We start from the raw sequence: 19,485 nt of genomic DNA on the forward strand, positions 1-19,485 counted from the left end.
GAAGAAAATGTACCAAAATTTACACACACACAATAACATGAGTTGCGGTTGTTCTATTGATCACACAAACTTGATTTGACTTGATTTAATTATAATAAACCCAACATGGCGTATTTACCCTTTTAGTTGGAAACCAACCCAAAATAACTTCAACATGCAAACACCCTATATTTGACTTTTCCCAAAATAAGACTGCCACACTTAACTAAATTAACTCACACTCTAAATCTAAATTACACTTAATTTAGGTTATTTCTTCATTAACTAAATTAATTCACACTTTAAATCTAAATTGCACTTAATTCAATTTATCTCTTCATACATCAGTCACAAGAATAATTACTATTTACAACACAAATAAATTATCAGAAAAATAAATAAATATTGATGAAATAAATACAATGTTGCTCCTCTAAAAAACCCACCAAATCCAGTGCTACTAAGATTCACATGTTATAGATTTATATTTGCTACTAAGATTCACATGTTATAGATTTATATTTGAATGTAGAGATTTTTTAACTTCGCATATGGTTACGAATGTATATGAAACAAATTTATGGCATCAGCCTCATATTTAAGGTAAGTGACGACTGTGTACAACAGCATGTAGGTGCTCACATCCAAACTGGAGCCACAGTCGATGCTTTAAAGCCTGGTAGGACCTCAGACGCCTTCATTTCTGATCGTTAAATTAGAGTTTTTGGTGTCCATTATAGCATTGCATTCAACAGGTTAGAGATTTTCCTGTGTCCGAAACTTTTGCAGTGCTTTTGAATGTCCTTGGTATTTCAGATAAAAAAACATGTGAGGAACCTAACTATTGGGCAACCGACTTGTGTCATAAGATTAAGATTGTTTCGGTTCAGATTTATTAGGTTTGACCGCAATCTCAATGGAAAATTATATCAATATGCTTGGTTGCATAGGTTGAATAATATAAGTTAGGTTTGACCATAATCTCAAAAGTAAACTCATAAATATGTGCGGTCGGGGATATTCATTAATCTAAGTTACAGGGTTCGGAATGTATCAGTCAGTATTATGCCGAAAAACCATTATATGGAACTTACTTGTAAGCAGAGAGCACTAATCTAGCGACTCAAAGCAATGACAACTCTAGCCACTTACAGCGAACATAGCGAACATAAATATAGTTAGTGTAAAGAATAAGATTGAATTTTGGTGTGTTAATAGATTTTTAATTTTACAAAAGATTTTTTAATCGTCAGGATAAGTTGAAGAAACAGATCCAGCTTAGCAAGGCAAAGATCACATGAAACATCATTTGTCGAAGGCAAAGATCACATGAAACATCATTTGTCGACGAGTTTTGTTGTCAGGACAAGTTGAAGAAACAAATCCAGGTTAGCAAGTTAAATAGACGGAGCAGAGTCTCCAACGGCTACTTTTGACCCCCTACCTAGTCAAAAGTAGCTGTTGGTGTTTTTAGCCGTTGGAGGCTCTGCTCCGTCTATTTAACTTGCTAAGTTGGATCTGTTTCTTCAACTTGTCCTGAAGATGAACCATACTGGCTGGTTCGAAACCTGTCGACAAATGATGTTTCCTGTGATCTTCGCTGAAAAATCTTTTGTAAAATCACAGAAGCCTAAACTCTAAATTTTTAATTATTTATTTATAAGTTTATTTTAAAAAAATATTAAATTAATATTATTTAAATATTTTGTATAATTAATAATTTTATTTTTATTTTTAATTTTTGCTATAGTCAATATGAGTAAAGTTTTAACTTTAATGTCCGAACAGAGAATTTTACACATCACTCTAAAGTATAAATAAAATAAACCTCTTAAACAAATCTTATTTAAATACCAAGTCTAAAATAAATAATTTCTTTCCATTTTACTATAATATAAAATTAATTATATATATATATATATGAAATAAATAATTTCTTTCCAATATAAAATTAATTTATATATTCCATTGTATGAAATATAAAAGATAAACTCCTTTTTATATTGTAGATTTCTTTTTTACGTAGATGGGTTATTTCATTCTTTTTTACATTTTACTCTTTCATTATTATGAAAGAATTATTGGTTTTTTAATGTCTGTGTTGATTTTATTATTTCATTATTTTTTCCAAATTGTTTTGAGAGAATATATGAAATAATCGTTCTCTTTTACATTTTATAAGATAAATTCCTTTTCATTTTGTAGATTTTTTTTTACGTAGATTGGTTACTGTAAATTTGGTTATTTCATTCTCTTTTATATTTTATTATTTCATTATGAAAGAATTATTGGTTCTTTAAGGTCTTTGTTAAGTTTATTATTTCATTGTTTCAAGAAACCATATAGAATAATGGTTCTCTTTCACATTTTATTCTTTCATTATTATAAAAAATTATCTTTGTGATTTTATTATTTCATTATTTTTGCCAAATTGTTTTGAGAGATCAGAGACCATATAAAATAATCGAAAAACAAATCAGTGATCCTTGCACATATAAAAGTTAAGGATCTTATTAAATAATTAAAACAAAACCAAATGAACAAGTGGTTACCATTCACATACATATCAAGAATACATGCTTAACCAGATGTTATTCAAATTTGACTTATAACCTGGATCAATTTCTCCCCTTTGATACAAGCACTTGAAACGCTTTGAAAACTAAAGAGCTTTCACCATCAAAAACAGATTCATGCGAACCTTTATCGATAAAAGTTGCCTCATCACCTCTGCCTCTTACAATGAATAAATTATCTGTCTCGTTGCGAAATTGCCTCCGCCTGCTTTGCTTTGAACGTAAGTAGTGTGCATTCATTTGCCCGCGCCGCCTGCTCCACTACTCCACACTGCACACTAATCTGGGACATTTAGAGACATCAACCATGTCGAACGACATATGTTCAACACCTTCAACCACTTCTAACTCCAAACAGCCTCTGACACTTAGCTTTTGAAGCTTTGTAGCCTGTTCCAGCCCCCTGATTCTCTTTAGCTTGACACAATCGAGTGCCCATAGCTCTTCCAAACATACCAGTGCTTCCATATTTGGCAGCTCCTCTAGATTAGAGCAGCCGGAGATATTTAGGAATCGAAGTCTTGTACACTCGGCCAATCCCTGTATGCTCTTCAACTGCACACATCCATTTGCCCACAACTCCTCCAAACATTCTGCCAGCTGGAGAGGTTCCTGCGAAAGAGAGAGAAATGTTGACGTGTTTGAATCAGAAGAAAGACATTCTTAATAGCGACTAAATATTACCATGTTGACATAACAAATTCCTACTTACCTGTAATTCGCCTTCTCTTTCCCACAGTGTGTTTAATACACTGCCTGACGCTTCCAGAAACTTCAAATTCTTCACCGAAACCCATGAAGGCAGGGTCGAGTGGGGACACTTCTTCCATCTGAGCCATAATAGATTTGGTAACTCCACCCTCCTCAAAATGCTTTCGAAGATATCATTTTCAGTATCAAGAATTTTCAAATTCCTCAAAATCCTTTCCAAAACAGCTTCTTCAGTAGCATCAACACCAAATACATCTTCATCATGTTCACCGTGAACCATCCGAATTCCCCGCACAGACCTTATTTCCTATTCATTGTTAAAAAAACAATCGTTATTACTGGTCCATTCAATAATTGATACAAAAGTCATAATCTATACAGGATTGAATAATTGAAACTGAACACTTACAGAATATAACAAATTATGGACGACGTTCTTAGTCCGTCGCCAAAGTCGACGCGGAGACGAAGTCTCAGCAAATTCTATTCTCAAATCCCTAACATGGTCATGCATACGTATCCTGTCCGAACTGTCAACTTCCGCTAGACATTTGTTCTGTAGAACTTGAAACCCCCTCCTTCCTCTCCAGCCCGAGCTGTTCCATATTCCTATGGCTGTCTGTCTGTCTGTTCCTATAAAGTAACATGCAATATCTAAGAATATTTGTTTTTCCTCTTTATTTAGTTTATTATAACTTGTTTTAAACGTATTATGGATCTCGTCCGGCAGCATGTGTTGGAGACTGCCCAATTCGTCTTCCCAGTCAGATTTGTCTCTTCCATAAACAAGTGCCCCAAATACTTTTAAAGACAGGGGCAATCCCTTACAAGCTTCCAAGAACCGATCTACTAAAGATTCAAATCCTGGCCTTGGATACCGCTGGCTGAAGGCGTAGGAGCAGAAGAGAACTTGTGAGTGTTCTGAGTTAAGCTCTCTTAACCAATAAATGGATGAGTTTTCCACTTTTGAGCTTATGAGAATGTGTTTATCTCTTGATGTAATCAATATTAAACTATTAGAGTGCAGATCATGGATTTCAGGCACAAGTGCATCCACTTGATTCACATCATTTACATCATCTAATATCACTAAGGCATTACAAGATTTGAGAGGCTCTTTCAGCATCTCTGTACCTTTATCAACACTATTTACAGTCTCATCTTTTAAGGTCAAGCTTTTAAAAAGATCTTTGTGCATAAAATTTAAAGTGCCTTTAGCGGCACTATCTTTGATGTCATGCAAAAAGCAGGATCTATGATAGTCAGATTTTCTTCTATTGTAGAATTCCTTGGCCAAAGTGGACTTTCCTATTCCACCTAAACCCCAGATCCCTAACATCTGAGGTCTCGCGCTCTTTTGTTGCTGCAATCCGACTTTATCTTCAAAATCTTTCAGTTTATCGTCCAAACCTGTTGGAAATTTGGCCACATGCAAATCTGGCTTTTGCTTTTTCAGAATCTCCAACAGACGTTGAAGCACCTTATCCAGCAGCTCCACCTCCACCTCCTCACTTTTTACTAAAAAAAAAAAAAACATAGATAGCATTGTGAGAAACCAACGTGTATTTCTATTTACTAAACATAAAATACTACCATATCCAAAGCAAAGGGACATTATGCATGAGCACTTGTAGAGGTGTCATTTATGGGCATCCAATGAGGAGTACCAAGGCAGGGATGTTGTGCAGGTGGATTTGCTGGTGTGACATGGAGACTTATTACTTATGAGCTGATAGAGAGGTTGTGCACTCTTGTACAACAAGGCCATGGACTTGGATGGAGTTGTGAGCAGACTATGGAACATTCCTACTACATGGAGAGTTGAGGCATCTTGCAGAGACCTTTGGGCTGAGACTTGTATGCTTGCCAAGATGTTGGTTGGAGATGACTCATGGAGCTCATGATGACATGAGATTGTTGTGACTTGATGGAGTTACAACACTGATGATGCCTTGGTGGCAACACTTTGGGCATGGGTTGAGCCGAGACTTAACCACCTTTGACACATGGGAGCTGATTGATCTATGATCATGGGCAGTACATGGAGAGATGGGATAGGTGTATACTTGTTTCTATGACAAACTTGAGGGATGGCACATTGCAGATATGATGGAGGTTGCTTCATGGACCTGGATGTGGCACATCGAGAGTTGGCATTTGATGAGATGATCTCTTCACTTTGAGGAGATGGATGTTTTGCAGATGATAATGATGTTGGATAGAAAACATCATGGATAACATGTTGCAGATGAGATGGAGATTACTTCATGGACCTGAGCATGGCTTACACTTATATGGAGATGGATTCTTGATCAAGTTCATGATGTGACAGGATGTTTTGAGAAACAACTGATGGTGGCATGAGGATGTGCATTCTCATGGTTTGAGCGTGACAGTTGGATTAGCTACCCAACTAGTTCAAACATGGGGGCCGACGTGTACAGAGATGTGTTAGCATTTGTTGGAGTATCATGGCAGCAGTTCACACAAGGACGATATATGATGAGGTCAACACGATACGTTGCAGTGGGCATGTAGCTTGAGATGGAGGGGCCAGCCTTCCATGATGGAGAGCAGCATGTGGAGATTGTGACAAGGTGGTTGATGATCATGAATTGGGATGATTTTCCGATATGTGACATACTGATGGGGTGTATACCTTGGTATGGTGATCTTGGTGACAGATGATTGCCGGGATGAGATATTGTCGAGGACGACAATGACTTCAAGTGGGGGAGGATGTATGGACCTGCGGTCCATGCGATGGGCAAGGCGACTCAACCATGCGAAATGTGAAACGAAATGAACCTTGGACGAGTTTATAAGGTGTTGGGCGAGTTGAGGGGGCGGTCCCATGAGTTGGGCGGGCCGACCCTCCTCCTGGGTGAGACAACACATTGTGAACGAGTCGGCTTGGGCGTTGGGCGTGGGTCAGCCGGGTGACATAACCCGCCACCCGCCCGTATATATTGGAGGGCGTTTGGAGGCAAACAACCATCATTCGATCAACACGAGTTCGAACAAGGAGTTCTGTGGTGCGTGGATGAGCCCGCATGATGGGCGGAACTCGGGTGGAAAACTCGTTCAGAAAAGTCGGGTGAAAAACTCGGGTGAGAAACTCGGGCGAAAAAACTCGTGCAGAAAACTCGGGTGAAAAACTCGTGCAGGAAACTCATGCAGAAAACTTGGGCGAGGTCGTCAAGCAGAACTCGGGCAAGGTTGTTCAGGCAGGACTCGGGCAAGGTCGTTTAAGCAGAACTCGGGCGAGGTCGTTCAAGCAGAACTCGGGCAAGGTCGTCGGGCAGGAAACTCGGGCAAGGTCGTTCTGGCAAACCGGGTGAAGTCATTCGGGCGAGCCGAGTGAAGTCGTGTGGCGACCTGGGTGAGGTTGTTCAGGCGAACCGGGTGAAATCGTGTGGCGACTCGGGTGAAGTTGTTCGGGTGAACAAGTTTGGGTGAACGGGTGGACGTGCGGACAGGCGGCCAAGTGGAGGCACGACGAAACGAAGAATCGTGCGGACGAGCGACTTGGGTAGGGCACGCCGTGCACGACGAAACGATGGAAACGATGAAGTGTTGGAGTTGTGAACGGAGGTGTGACTTGTGCAGAGGCGCCCGTGTGTGGCGACTTGGTTACGATGAGGCGCGCCCAAGTTGGGCAAACAACACGATTGTGCGACAAGGTGAACGAAGGGTTGGTGAGTCGTGCGGCGACCGTGCGGAGGTGCCGACGAGCTGGGAAACCGAGTTTGCCGAAAGTTGAAAATTGGCTAAGTGTAAATTTGGGGTTTCCCAAGATTTAACTTGTACTTATAAAAGAAGATTATATATATTGATTCAGGCAGACTCATATTGCAGGGAGTTGCCCCTCCCTTTACACTATTGTGCATTTCTATTGTATAATGATGTTTATGTGAATGTTATGGCTTTCACTGTATAAAGGACAAAGATAATACTTGGTAATGAAAAAATAAACTAAGTATGGAATGTTAGGCATAGTATACAATCGTAAGTAAAAGAAAACGGTTGGTAGTGTCGCACCTCGCTATAGTGCGGTTGGAAGAGTACAGCCAGTGTAGGGGCGTGACACTGAGTATTGCTTGTACGTTGGAGAACCGCCTACGTGGAGCTGGTTGTTTATGTTGAGTAGTCAACAGTGAGATCGAAGGATCTAGGGTCATTGTCGAGTAGCAGTTGGTGGCAGCACTCAGTGGATAGGGCGGATATGTTGGAGCACAAATCTATTGCATTGACCGATTCTATGCATATGTGTTGAGACTGCGGATCTGGATCTGGTGTGGACGAGTTTTGAAGACTGTTTTTAAACTGACGGGAGATCGAACACCCCTGCAAATCGTTGGTTTTATTAAGAATCCGTTGCTAATTTTTCCAGTCAATTTTCTAGAGGAAGTTGCATTAGAATTGGAAGATTCCTAGTCAAAAGTGGGACTCTGGAGGAGCTTGTCATTCTTGGGAGAATTTGTTGGTGTTGGGTGTGCTCTGTTGGTGCGCATGAGCTAAAGGCTGCAGTCGTAGATACTTCTGTTGTCGAGTTTTGAACCCTGTTGTGAGAGGTTGCTGTCAACGTGGAGGTGAAGAGAGAATCTAAGTGCACAATGAGTTTTTTGTGGTATGGAGAAGCTTCTAGTCTGCACACGATAGAATTGGGGCCAACTGGGATAAATTATCTTCATATTCTACTATGATCATACATGTCTCCGGATCACAAAGAATATCTGCAAACTTTTCGAGCACCCAGTTTTTGATGGATCCATCTCTAACAAATCCTTTTGCCCAATGAATCAAAGGTCTTACCCAATTTTAGGCCATAATTTTGAAAGCAAAAGTCGTACAGAGCTTATTGGGAATAGAGGGAGGTATGAAGACTGGGATCCTCGACTGTAGCGCTGAAATCAATAGAGAATTTGGACCATAAAAGACCTTATTGGAGCAGAGCTCAATATCAGGACCTTACCTGCTTGACCATTTCTTCTGGCTAGTTTGGGTAATGAATGTTGTGTAATTATTTTCTGGTGTGGACGCTGCCTTCTTCGCGTCTGGTGGCCTACCTGTTAGGCTACGTGACCTGTGGAGGGCAGAACTGGATGATAGTGAACCGACGTGAATATGTTGCAGCTGGATCCTCTGGAAGCGCAAAGGAGATGTGTCATAAGAGCCTTAGAACCAAGTTTGGAGAGCTGATTTGTCATCTGGAGAATGCCATTGTTAAATTTTTTATTTTTTTTAGAAAGTGTTATGTCGGTGATGTAATTCTGGTTAAAAGAATATAGTGGCATTTAGTTTGGCCAACTATTGTCACACATTTGTGTCTGTGTTGGAAGTGGCCATTCCAAAAATAGACAAATTTATTTGCAGGAATGCTTAACAAACAAATATAATGAATACATGACAGTGAAGACGGCATTAAAGGAGCTGCATCAAAGATTGGAAAATGATGAACAATCGAGTGTGTGTGAATTAGTGTGAGTTTGTGGAGCAGACTCATGGTCTAGTATGAGTCACATATTATAATTAGAACAAATCTACATGCCATATACTCATTTGTAATGGTTAGTTGTGGTCTTGAAATGTTTTATGTACCTACTGTGCTGTAAGACCCAGAGAGACATGCATGCCCTTTGTTATGTGTTCCCTCTATAAGAGAGTTTTAACACCCTGGAAGAGTCTGTCATGCGGGATGGATACACTTGGGTGGGCCATATTGGTTTTAGACTCCATGAGGTGAAATTTTATATTTATGGGGAGTTCATCGAGAGGTTGGATGAACCATGTATGTGAAGGACTTCTTAATACACTGGCGGCTGCAGCGGTTGAGAACCCATGCATTTCGGTAGATGGTTGTTCCTTTATATGGACACCGACAATTGCATGAACAAGGTACAAGATGTAATTACGAGACTGGACTAGATGTAGAGTTTGCATATTGATATCGAGACAAGTAATAATTAAGGGGGTGTGTTGGAATATTTAATTCCTATTTGTCTCAGTTGTGTCTTTCTAACTAGAGAAGTCTGTTTCTAACTATGTTCCTAGTTTGGTGTGTGGTTGAGATATTCTCTCAACCAACAGATTGTGTGTCCAAGATAGTTTTCCTATCTTGAGATAATACTCCTATATATATGTAATATGATATTTGATTAATAGAAGGGAATATAGTTTGCACTATTGGTTTCTTATCACCGGTTCCTTAGATTTGTTCGAAGTAATGCTTCCATGTCATATATAGTTGTCATTGTGAGTTTCTAAGCATCTGTCTAGATGCTATTGATTCCTATGTTGTGAGTTGGAATCATAATCTAGATGTGTCATAGTCCATGTATTATGTACTATATATTTATAATTCTTGTGATCAATAAAATATTGAAGAGTGATTTGTGTTGTGTGCAATTGCACTCTGTGCTTCCGATCTCAATTTTTGATATGGTATTAGAGCCAATGAAAGGTAATATTTGACAAACAAAAGGCCAGCTATGTTTGGCAGCCAAGGGTGGAATAACTGAGATTGTATAGAGAATATGTGTCAGAATTTAGGATTAGCAGAGCATTGAAAAAATTGCGAACTAGAAAAGGCGCGCTGCAAATTTAACCCACCAATAATCTGTGTTTTTCTAATAGTTTTTTGCATCCATTTTATTTTTTTATGCATACATTGTAGTGTTGGTTGTATGCTTTTATGGGCGTCTTCTCATTTTGATGTGTTCTGCGCAGCATCACTGTTTCGGTTGAAGTTTGAAGAGCAGCGGATCTATGCAATTGTTGTAGTTGCAAGCCGATAAGAGACATTGTATCATCGTTGTTAGATTTTGAGGATCAAAGGTTGACGTAGGATGATTCAGTTGAAAGCTGTTGAATGTTGTTATGCCTTACTGGCTCGATCTGCGAGTATAGAGATTTGGCTGTTGTGGTTGCAAGTGGAGGTGCTAAGGTGAAGCTCCACGGGAGGAAGCGTTGACATTTAATAGATAAGATCAAATCGATTGAGGGAAATTCGCGTGTTGCAAGCTAAATTGCACAATGGTAATGATATTCAATCTCATGATCTCAGTTTGAGTATGAGCTCTATTGGCCAGAGAGATTGCATAATTTCTCCAGTGTCATCAGTTTCAAGCAAATATGGTCAATCTAGTGTCGGTAAGGTGGGAGAAGAATCAGATCCACAGATCTCACATTTGAAAAAAGAAAAGAGGTAACATGGACTCTTTTCCTTTAGAGAAATTTAATGGCATCAATTTTCATACCTGGAAAGTTAAAATTCAAATGCATCTTATGAATAGAGGTTTGTGGAGTACAGTAAAAAGAACCGAAAAGGCTCCCACTGATGCCAAGCTTTTCGTTGAATGGGAAAAGAAATAATACAAGGATAAGGTTATAATTGGATTGGGTCTTTTAGACCCTCAAATGCATTTGATTGATTTAATGAAATCGGCTTATGAAATCTGGGAACTGAAAAGGCTATGAACGCAAAGTTCTCCTTAAAACTGCAGCGCTTTAGTCTCAAAATGCATGATGGGACACCTCTCTCTAATCATAAAAATGAGTTAATGTCTCTCTTTGGGAAATGGGTTGAAATCGGTGCTAAGGTAGAAATAGATGATGCTAAAGCATTTCTATTCAATAGCTTATCTCCCAAATATAGAGACATTGTATTCACATTAAGCCAAATGTCTTCTCAATCATTAGAAGGAATGATATCATCACTTTTAGCTTATGAAAAAAGGGCAAATATAGAGGGGTCACATGTTGGTGGTCAACATGAACTTGCACTATTTTCCAAAGGCAAAATGAAAAAAACAAAGGGTTCAACAGAATGCTTCTACTGTCACAAGTATGGACATACTGTCTCTAATTGTAGAACTCATGCAAGGGATATTCTAAATGGAAAGGAAATTGCAAACATGGCCAACATGGATGACATGTCAGAATCAGATAGTGATGGGTAGCTATCAGAATCACTTCTCAAACTATTTTAAAAGTAAAAGAGATTTAAGCTCTTCTATTGTGTGGCGTGAGTTGATTGTGTGTTTTTTATTGGTTATACAAATGATTGATGGTTCTTAAATTGGAAGCCCCGGTGTCCGAAAAATCAATTCTTGTATGTTTGTAATGTTGGTTATAAAAAGGGTTGGTGGTCCTTAAAATGGAAACCCCGGTGTCCAAAACATCAATTCTTGTGTAAGGTCAAGTTGTTTGATCAGCGCTTGAGCACATTGGGTATCCATACCTCCATCCTATTAACTTACGGATAGCTAAAACTGAAATATCTGACAGATGGTGGTTGGTCCATAGGATGGTTCATACTTATCGTGGAAACCCTGACGAGCCGAGGTGTCAATATTGTTGATCTTGCAAAGTTCATCAATGATGGTCAGAGGCGATTACATTTTAAATAGAGGTCAAGTAACAACTCGAAGATGTAGTGGTGAAAGAGCGATGTTTGCGAGATTCCAGAGTGGATGTGGGCGTTGATGAAGACTAGTGAGACATATATCTATTTATTGTTGTTGTAATATGTTTTCCATGTAAGCATTAAGGAAGGGTGTTTGAAGTAATGCTTCCATGTCATATGTAGTTGTCATTGTGAATCCCTAGGCATCAGTCTAGAAGCTATTGATTCCTATGTTGTGAGTTAGAATCATGATCCATGTGTCATAGTCCGTGTATTATGTCCTATATATTTGTAATTCTTGTGATCAATAAAATATTGAAGAATGATTTGTGTTGTGTGCAATTGCACTCTGTGCTCTGGATCTCAATTTCTAATAAGATTTTCGAGCTCTTTCTAGGCTCTGTGACGTTACCTTTGATACCAATTTGTTGAAAAGGTAGAGGAGAAAAGGTACCAAAATTGACACACACAATAGCATGCGACGTGGTTGTTGTATTGATCACACAAACTTGATTTGACTTGATTTAATTATAATAAACCCAACATGGCCTATTTAGGCTTTTAATTAGAGACTCACTCAGAATAACTTCAACATGCAAACACTCTATATTTGACTTTTCCCAAAATAAGACTGTCACACTTAACAAAATTAACTCACACTCTAAATCTAAATTGCACTTAACTCAGTTTATCTCTTTATTAACTAAATTGAAAATTCACACTCTAAATCTGAATTGCACTTAACTCAATTTATCTCTTAATGTATCAGTCACAGGAATAATTACTATTTACAAAATCTCTTAATGTATCAGTCACAGGAATAATTACTATTTACAACAAAAATAAATTATCAAAAAAAAAAATATGGATGAAATAAATACAAAGTTGCTCCTCAAAGAAAACCACCAAATCCACTGCTACTAAGATTCACTTGTTATAGTTTTATATTTGAATGTAGAGATTATTTAACTTCGCACATGGTTACAAATGTATATGAAACAAATTTATGGCATCAGCCTCATATTTAAGGCAAGTGACGACTGTGTACAGTAGCATGTAGGTGCTCACATCCAAACTGGAGCCACAGTCGATTCTTTAAAGCCTGGTAGGACCTCAGACGCCTTCATTTCTGATCGTTAAATTAGAGTTTTTGGTGTCCATTCTAGCATGGCATTCAACAGGTTAGAGATTTTCCTGTGTCCGAAACTTTTGCAGTGCTTTTGAATGTCCTTGGTATTTCAGATATAAAAACATGTGAGGAACCTAACTATTGGGCAAGCGACTTGTGTCATAAGATTAAGATTGTTTCAGTTCAGATTTATTAGGTTTGACAGCAATCTCAATGGAAAATTATATCAATATGTTTGGTTGCATAGGTTGAATAATATAAGCTAGGTTTGACCATAATCTCAAAAGTAAATTCATAAATATGTGCGGTCGGGGATATTCATTAATCTAAGTTACAGGGTTCGGAATGTATCAGTCAGTATTATGCCGAAAAACCATTATATGGAACTTACTTGTAAGCAGAGAGCACTAATCTAGCGACTCAAAATCAAGAAAAATCTAGCCACTTAGAGCGAACATAGCGGACATAAATATAGTTATCTTAAAAAATAAGATTGAATTTTGGTGTGTTAATAGATTTTTAATTATCTATTTATATGTTTATTTAAAAAAAATAATAAATTAATATTATTTAAATGTTTCTTATAATTAATAATTTTATTTTTTATTTTTAATTTTTACTCTGGTCAATATGAGTAAAGTCTCAATTTTAATGATGGACAGATATTTGTACACATCACTCTAAAATACAAATAAAATCAACATATAAAAAAAAATCATCTTATTTTTCATTCTCATTATTATATATATACATATATATAAATAATAAATAAAATTAATACAAAATACTATTATATATTTAAACTTCTTTTACATAAATAATTTCTTTCCATTTTACTATAATATAAAATGAATTTTTTATATATATTCCATGAAATATAAGAGATAAACTCCTTTTCATATGGTAGATTTTTTTTAAGTAGATTGGTTACTGTAAATTTTGTTATTTCATTCTTGTTTACATTTTACTCTTTCATTATTATGAAAGAATTATTGGTTCTTTAATGTCTTTGTTTATTTTATTATTTCATTATTTTTCTCAAATTGTTTTGAGAGAATATATGAAATAATAATTCTCTTTTACATTTTATAAGATAAATTCATTTTTATATTGTAGATTTTTTTTTACTTAGATTGGTTACTGTAAATTTGGTTATTTTATTCTCTTTTATATTATATTCTTTTATTATAAAAGAATTATTGGTTTTTTAAGGTCTTTGTTGAGTTTATTATTTCATTATTTTTCCAAAATTGTTTTGAAAGACCATATGAAATAATGATTCTCTTTTACATTTTATTCTTTCATTATTATGAAAGAATAATGAAAGAATTATCTATGTGATTTTATTATTTCATTATTTTTCCCATATTATTTTGAGAGACCAGAGCCCATATAAAATAATCGAAAACAAATCAGTGATCCTTGCACATATAAATAATTAAAACAAAACCAAATGAACAAGTGGTTACCATTCACATACATATCAAGAATACATGCTTAACCAGATGTTGTTCAAATTTGACTTATAACCTGGATCAATTTCTCCCCTTTGATACAAGCAATTGAAACGCTTTGAAAACTCAGCGAAATTGTGAATAACAAAGAGCTTTCACCATCAAAAACAGATTCATGCGAACCTTTATCGATAAAAGTTGCCACATATATTGCATCATCACGTCTGCCTCTTACAATGAATAAATCCTGTCTCGTTGCGAAATTGCCTCCGCCTGCTTTGCTTTGAACGTAAGTAGCGTGCCTTCATTTGCCCGCACCGCCTGCTCCACTACTCCACATTGCACACTAATCTGGGACATTTAGAGACATCAACCATGTCGAACGACACATGCTCCACACCTTCAACCACTTCTAACTCCAAACAGCCTCTGACACTTAGCTTTTGAAGCTTGGTAGCCTGTTCCAGCCCCCTGATTCTCTTTAGCTTGACACAATCGAGACATCAACCATGTCGAACGACACATGCTCCACACCTTCAACCACTTCTAACTCCAAACAGCCTCTGACACTTAGCTTTTGAAGCTTGGTAGCCTGTTCCAGCCCCCTGATTCTCTTTAGCTTGACACAATCGCGTGCCCATAGCTCTTCCAAACATACCAGTGCTTCCATATTTGGCAGCTCCTCTAGATCAGAGCAGCCAGAAATATTTAGCATTCGAAGTCTTGTACACTCGGCCAACCCCTGTATGCTCTTCAACTGCACACATCCATTTGCCCACAACTCCTCCAAACATCCCAATGTTTCCATGCCCGGCAGCTCTTCTAACTGGGAGCACCCGTGGACAATTAGCTTTTGAATCTTTGTAGCCTGTTCTAACCCCCTCGTTAGCTTTTGAATCTTTGTAGCCTGTTCTAACCCCCTGGTTCTCTTTAGCTTGACACAATCGCATGCCCATAGCTCTTCCAAACATACCAGTGCTTCCATATTTGGCAGCTCCTCTAGATCAGAGCAGCCAGAGATATTTAGGATTCGAAGTCTTGTACACTCGGCCAACCCCTGTATGCTCTTCAACTGCACACATCCATTTGCCCACAACCCCTCCAAACATCCCAATGTTTCCATGCAAGGCAGCTCTTTTAACTGGGAGCACCCGTGAACAATTAGATTTTGAATCCTTGTCGCCTGCTCCAGCCCCCGTATTCTCTTCAGCTTAAGACAATCCCCTGCCCATAGCCCTTCCAAACATACCAGTGCTTCCATATTTGGCAGCTCCTCTAGATCAGAGCAGCCAGAGATATTTAGGATTCGAAGTCTTGTACACTCGGCCAACCCCTGTATGCTCTTTAGCTGCACACATCCATTTGCCCGCAACTCCTCCAAACATCCCAATGTTTCCATGCCCGGCAGCTCTTCTAACTGGGAGCACCCTTGGACATTTAGCTTTTGAAGCTTTGTAGCCTGTTCCAGCCCCCTGATTCTCTTTAGCTTGACACAATCGCGTGCCCATAGCTCTTCCAAACATACCAGTGCTTCCATATTTGGCAGCTCCTCTAGATCAGAGTAGCCGGAGATATTTAGGATTCTAAGTCTTGTACGCTCGGCCAATCCCTGTATGCTCTTCAACATGCCCGGCAGCTCTTCTAACTGGGAGCACCCTTGGACACTTACATTTTGAAGCTTTGTAGCCTGTTCCAGCCCCGTATTCTCTTCAGCTTAAGACAATCGCATGCCCATAGCTTTTCCAAACATACCAGTGCTTCCATATTTGGCAGCTCCTCTAGCTCAGAGCAGCCAGAGATACTTAGGATTCGAAGTCTTGTACACTGGGCCAACCCCTGTATGCTCTTCAACTGCACACATCCATATGCCCACAACTCCTCCAAACATCCCAATGTTTCCATGCCCGGCACCTCTTCTAACTGGGAGCACCCTTCGACAATTAGCTTTTGAAGCTTTGTAGCCTGTTCCAGCCCCCGTATTCTCTTCAGCTTAAGACAATTGCCTGCGCATAGCTCTTCCAAACATACCAGTGCTTCCATATTTGGCAGCTCCTCTAGCTCAGAGCAGCCGAAGATAATTAGCCTTCGAAGCCTTGTACACTGCCCCAGCCACCGTATGCTCTTCAACAACACACATCTCATTGCCCGCAACTCCTCCAAACATTCTGCCAGCTGGAGAGGTTCCTGCGAAAGAGAGAGAAATGTTGACGTGTTTGAATCAGAAGAAAGACATTCTTAATAGCGACTAAATATTACCATGTTGACACAACAAATTCCTACTTACCTGTAATTCGTCTTCCCTTTCCCACAATGTGTTTAATACACTGTCTGACGCTTCCAGAAACTTCAAATTCTTCACCGAAACCCATGAAGGCAGGGTCGAATGGGGACACTTCGTCCATCTGAGCCATAAGAGATTTGGTAACTTCACCCTCCTCAAAATGCTTTCCAAGATATCATTTTCAGTATCAAGAATTTTCAAATTCCTCAAAATCCTTTCCAAAACAGCTTCTTCAGTAGCATCAACACCAAATACATCTTCATCATGTTCACCGTGAACCATCCGAATTCCCCGCACAGACCTTATTTCCTATTCATTGTAAAAAAAACAATCGTTATTACTGGTCCATTCAATAATTGATCCAAAAGTCATAATCTATACAGGATTGAATAATTGAAACTGAACACTTACAGAATATAACAAATTGTGGACGACGTTCTTAGTCCGTCGCCAAAGTCGACGCGGAGACGAAGTCTCAGCAAATTCTATTCTCAAATCCCTAACGTGGTCATGCATATGTATCCTGTCCAAACTGTCAACTTCCGCTAGACATTTGTTTTGTAGAACTTGAAACCCCCTCCTTCCTCTCCAGCCCGAGCTGTTCCATATTGCTATGGCTGTCTCTCTGTCTGTTCCTATAAAGTAACATGCAATATCTAAGAATATTTGTTTTTCCTCTTTATTAAGTTTATTATAACTTGTTTTAAACGTATTATGGATCTCGTCCGGGAGCATGTGTTGGAGACTGCCCAATTCGTCTTCCCAGTCAGATTTGTCTCTTCCATAGAGAAGTGCCCCAAATACTTTTAAAGACAGGGGCAATCCCTTACAAGCTTCCAAGAACCGATCTACTAAAGATTCAAATCCTGGCCTTGGATACCGCTGGCTGAAGGCGTAGGAGCAGAAGAGAACTTGTGAGTGTTCTGGGTTAAGCTCTCTTAACCAATAAATGGATGAGTTTTCCACTTTAGAGCTTATGAGAAGGTGTTTATCTCTTGATGTAATCAATATTAGACTATTAGAGTGCAGATCATGGATTTCAGGCACAAGTGCATCCACTTGATTCACATCATCTACATCATCTAATATCACTAAGGCATTACAAGATTTGAGAGGCTCTTTCAGCATCTCTGTACCTTTATCAATACTGTTTACAGTCTCATCTTTTAGGGTCAAGCTTTGAAAAAGATCTCTCTGCATCAAATTTAAAGTGCCTTTAGCGGCACTATCTTTGATGTCATGCAAAAAGCAGGATCTATGATAATCAGATTTTCTTCTATTGTAGAATTCCTTAGCCAAAGTGGACTTTCCTATGCCTCCTAAACCCCAGATCCCTAGCATCTGAGGTCTCGCGCTCTTCTGTTGCTGCAATCCGACTTTATCTTCAAAATCTTTCAGTTTATCGTCCAAACCTGTTGGAAATTTGGCCACATGCAAATCTGGCTTTTGCTTTTTCAGAATCTCCAACAGACGTTGAAGCACCTTATCCAGCAGCTCCACCTCCACCTCCTCGCTTTTTATTTAAAAAAAACATAGATAGTATTGTGAGAAACCAACGTCTATTTCTATTTACTAAACATAAAATACTACCATATCCAAAGCAAAGGTTGAATTCTCACCCAATATTCCACTCCTCCAGCTCAAAACCACTGATGTCTGCCACCTGAGCAAGTGCATTTCTCCAATTTTCAATGACGTTGGCGTCATATCGCGGCTTCTCCGCCTGCGTTTGAGGGTCAGAAGTTTTCTTCTTTGCCAGGGTTTCTATGTCTTGAGCATATTTTCCTTTTTTACCGCGCGTCCAGCGAACCTCAGCCGGCGAGACACCGTAAAATACTGGAATTATGGGAGCCTCTGTCTGCAACATTTGTAGGAGCTCATCTAGGCACCAATTTGATTCAGCATATCCGCGAGATAAGATCGCGACGTGGACAGAGGCGGTGTTGATAGCTTGTTTTATTTGAGAGGGAAAATTGTATCCCTGTTGCAACTCCTCCTGATCCAGAAAGGCAGTCACTCCGTTTGAGAGAAGGCGAACGTAGAGAGACCTCGCGAAGGTTTTCTTTGTATCAGGACCCCTGTGGTTTATAAACACTTCGTGCCACTGATTGTTGCTAGAATGAGGAGTGGAGGCAGGGGCAGCGATGGAAGACGATGCAGCCATTGCAAATTGGAAAACAGAAGTGAAAATGCTAGGTAGTGATTGTGAATGCTATGGACGCAATTTGCAGAGGAAATAAGTTAGGGTTTCACAAGCGCACTGAGATTGTTCTGAGGATTGGTGTGCAGTGCTATTCTTACACACACATTAAGTTAGGGTTTCAGAAGCGCACTGAGATTGTACACACACATTAACCCTACCACCACGAGTGTATATGGGGCTTTGCCCCTTCTTATTCTTTATAATTAACAACACCAAGTCCGATATGGACCACTATATGCTGACCGTCAACAACTTCTAGTCAATCTATTTGGCTGTGTAGGCCATGCACCATTGAATCTTCCAAATGAAATGATTATTTTTTAACCTCCATGAGGTTAAAAAAAAATAGTTTATTAGTTTTTTATTTTTAGTTTTTGTAATTTAAATTTTTAATGTAGTAGTTTAATTTTCTAATTATTTTTTAGCTGAAAAGATAATGTCAATAATTTGATGCTAACATATTTCCATAATTTTATGTAATGTCTTCGAATGCATCACATTTCAAAATGAAATGTTTTTCGAATTCTACTATCGCACAGACATGCAAAATATACACATGCGTTCTTCCCAAGCTTTTTTAGGCTTTTTCCACTATCCTGTTTCACACCGAAGTTGATCCCAGTTGGTTCTTAATTGAGCAATTAGAACATTTTCCCTCCACGGAATGTTAGCTCCAATTAACTCTTTTTGTTGTAGTTCACAGGTAGAGTTGAATTCCTCAATGTAGTACTTCTTCTTTGTACTC

General features: G+C 38.6%; 2 protein-coding genes across 2 annotated transcripts; both read right to left on the reverse strand.

The window, feature by feature from the left end:
- Positions 1–2,660: 2,660 nt before the first annotated feature.
- Positions 2,661–15,883, reverse strand: LOC149170150 (disease resistance protein RPP2B-like). The gene is made up of 4 exons (XM_089425460.1): positions 14,791–15,883; positions 3,676–4,784; positions 3,268–3,573; positions 2,661–3,167 (listed from the first exon to the last, which is right to left on the reverse strand). Exons 1-4 carry the CDS (start codon positions 15,881–15,883, stop codon positions 2,817–2,819), a joined length of 2,859 nt encoding a protein of 952 aa, XP_089281586.1. The 3' UTR covers positions 2,661–2,816.
- On the reverse strand, positions 15,798–18,901 carry LOC149170151 (disease resistance protein Roq1-like). Its single transcript, XM_089428918.1, has 4 exons — positions 18,157–18,901; positions 16,949–18,050; positions 16,541–16,846; positions 15,798–16,440 (listed from the first exon to the last, which is right to left on the reverse strand). The coding sequence occupies exons 1-4, from the start codon at positions 18,699–18,701 to the stop codon at positions 15,922–15,924; spliced, it is 2,472 nt and encodes an 823-aa protein (XP_089285044.1). The 5' UTR covers positions 18,702–18,901; the 3' UTR covers positions 15,798–15,921.
- Positions 18,902–19,485: the final 584 nt, after the last annotated feature.

The sequence above is a fragment of the Pinus tabuliformis genome, chromosome 4_2, assembly GCF_031772625.1.
Source record: "Pinus tabuliformis cultivar Carrire ecotype Pingquan chromosome 4_2, CPIR1, whole genome shotgun sequence".
Taxonomy (NCBI): domain Eukaryota; kingdom Viridiplantae; phylum Streptophyta; class Pinopsida; order Pinales; family Pinaceae; genus Pinus; species Pinus tabuliformis.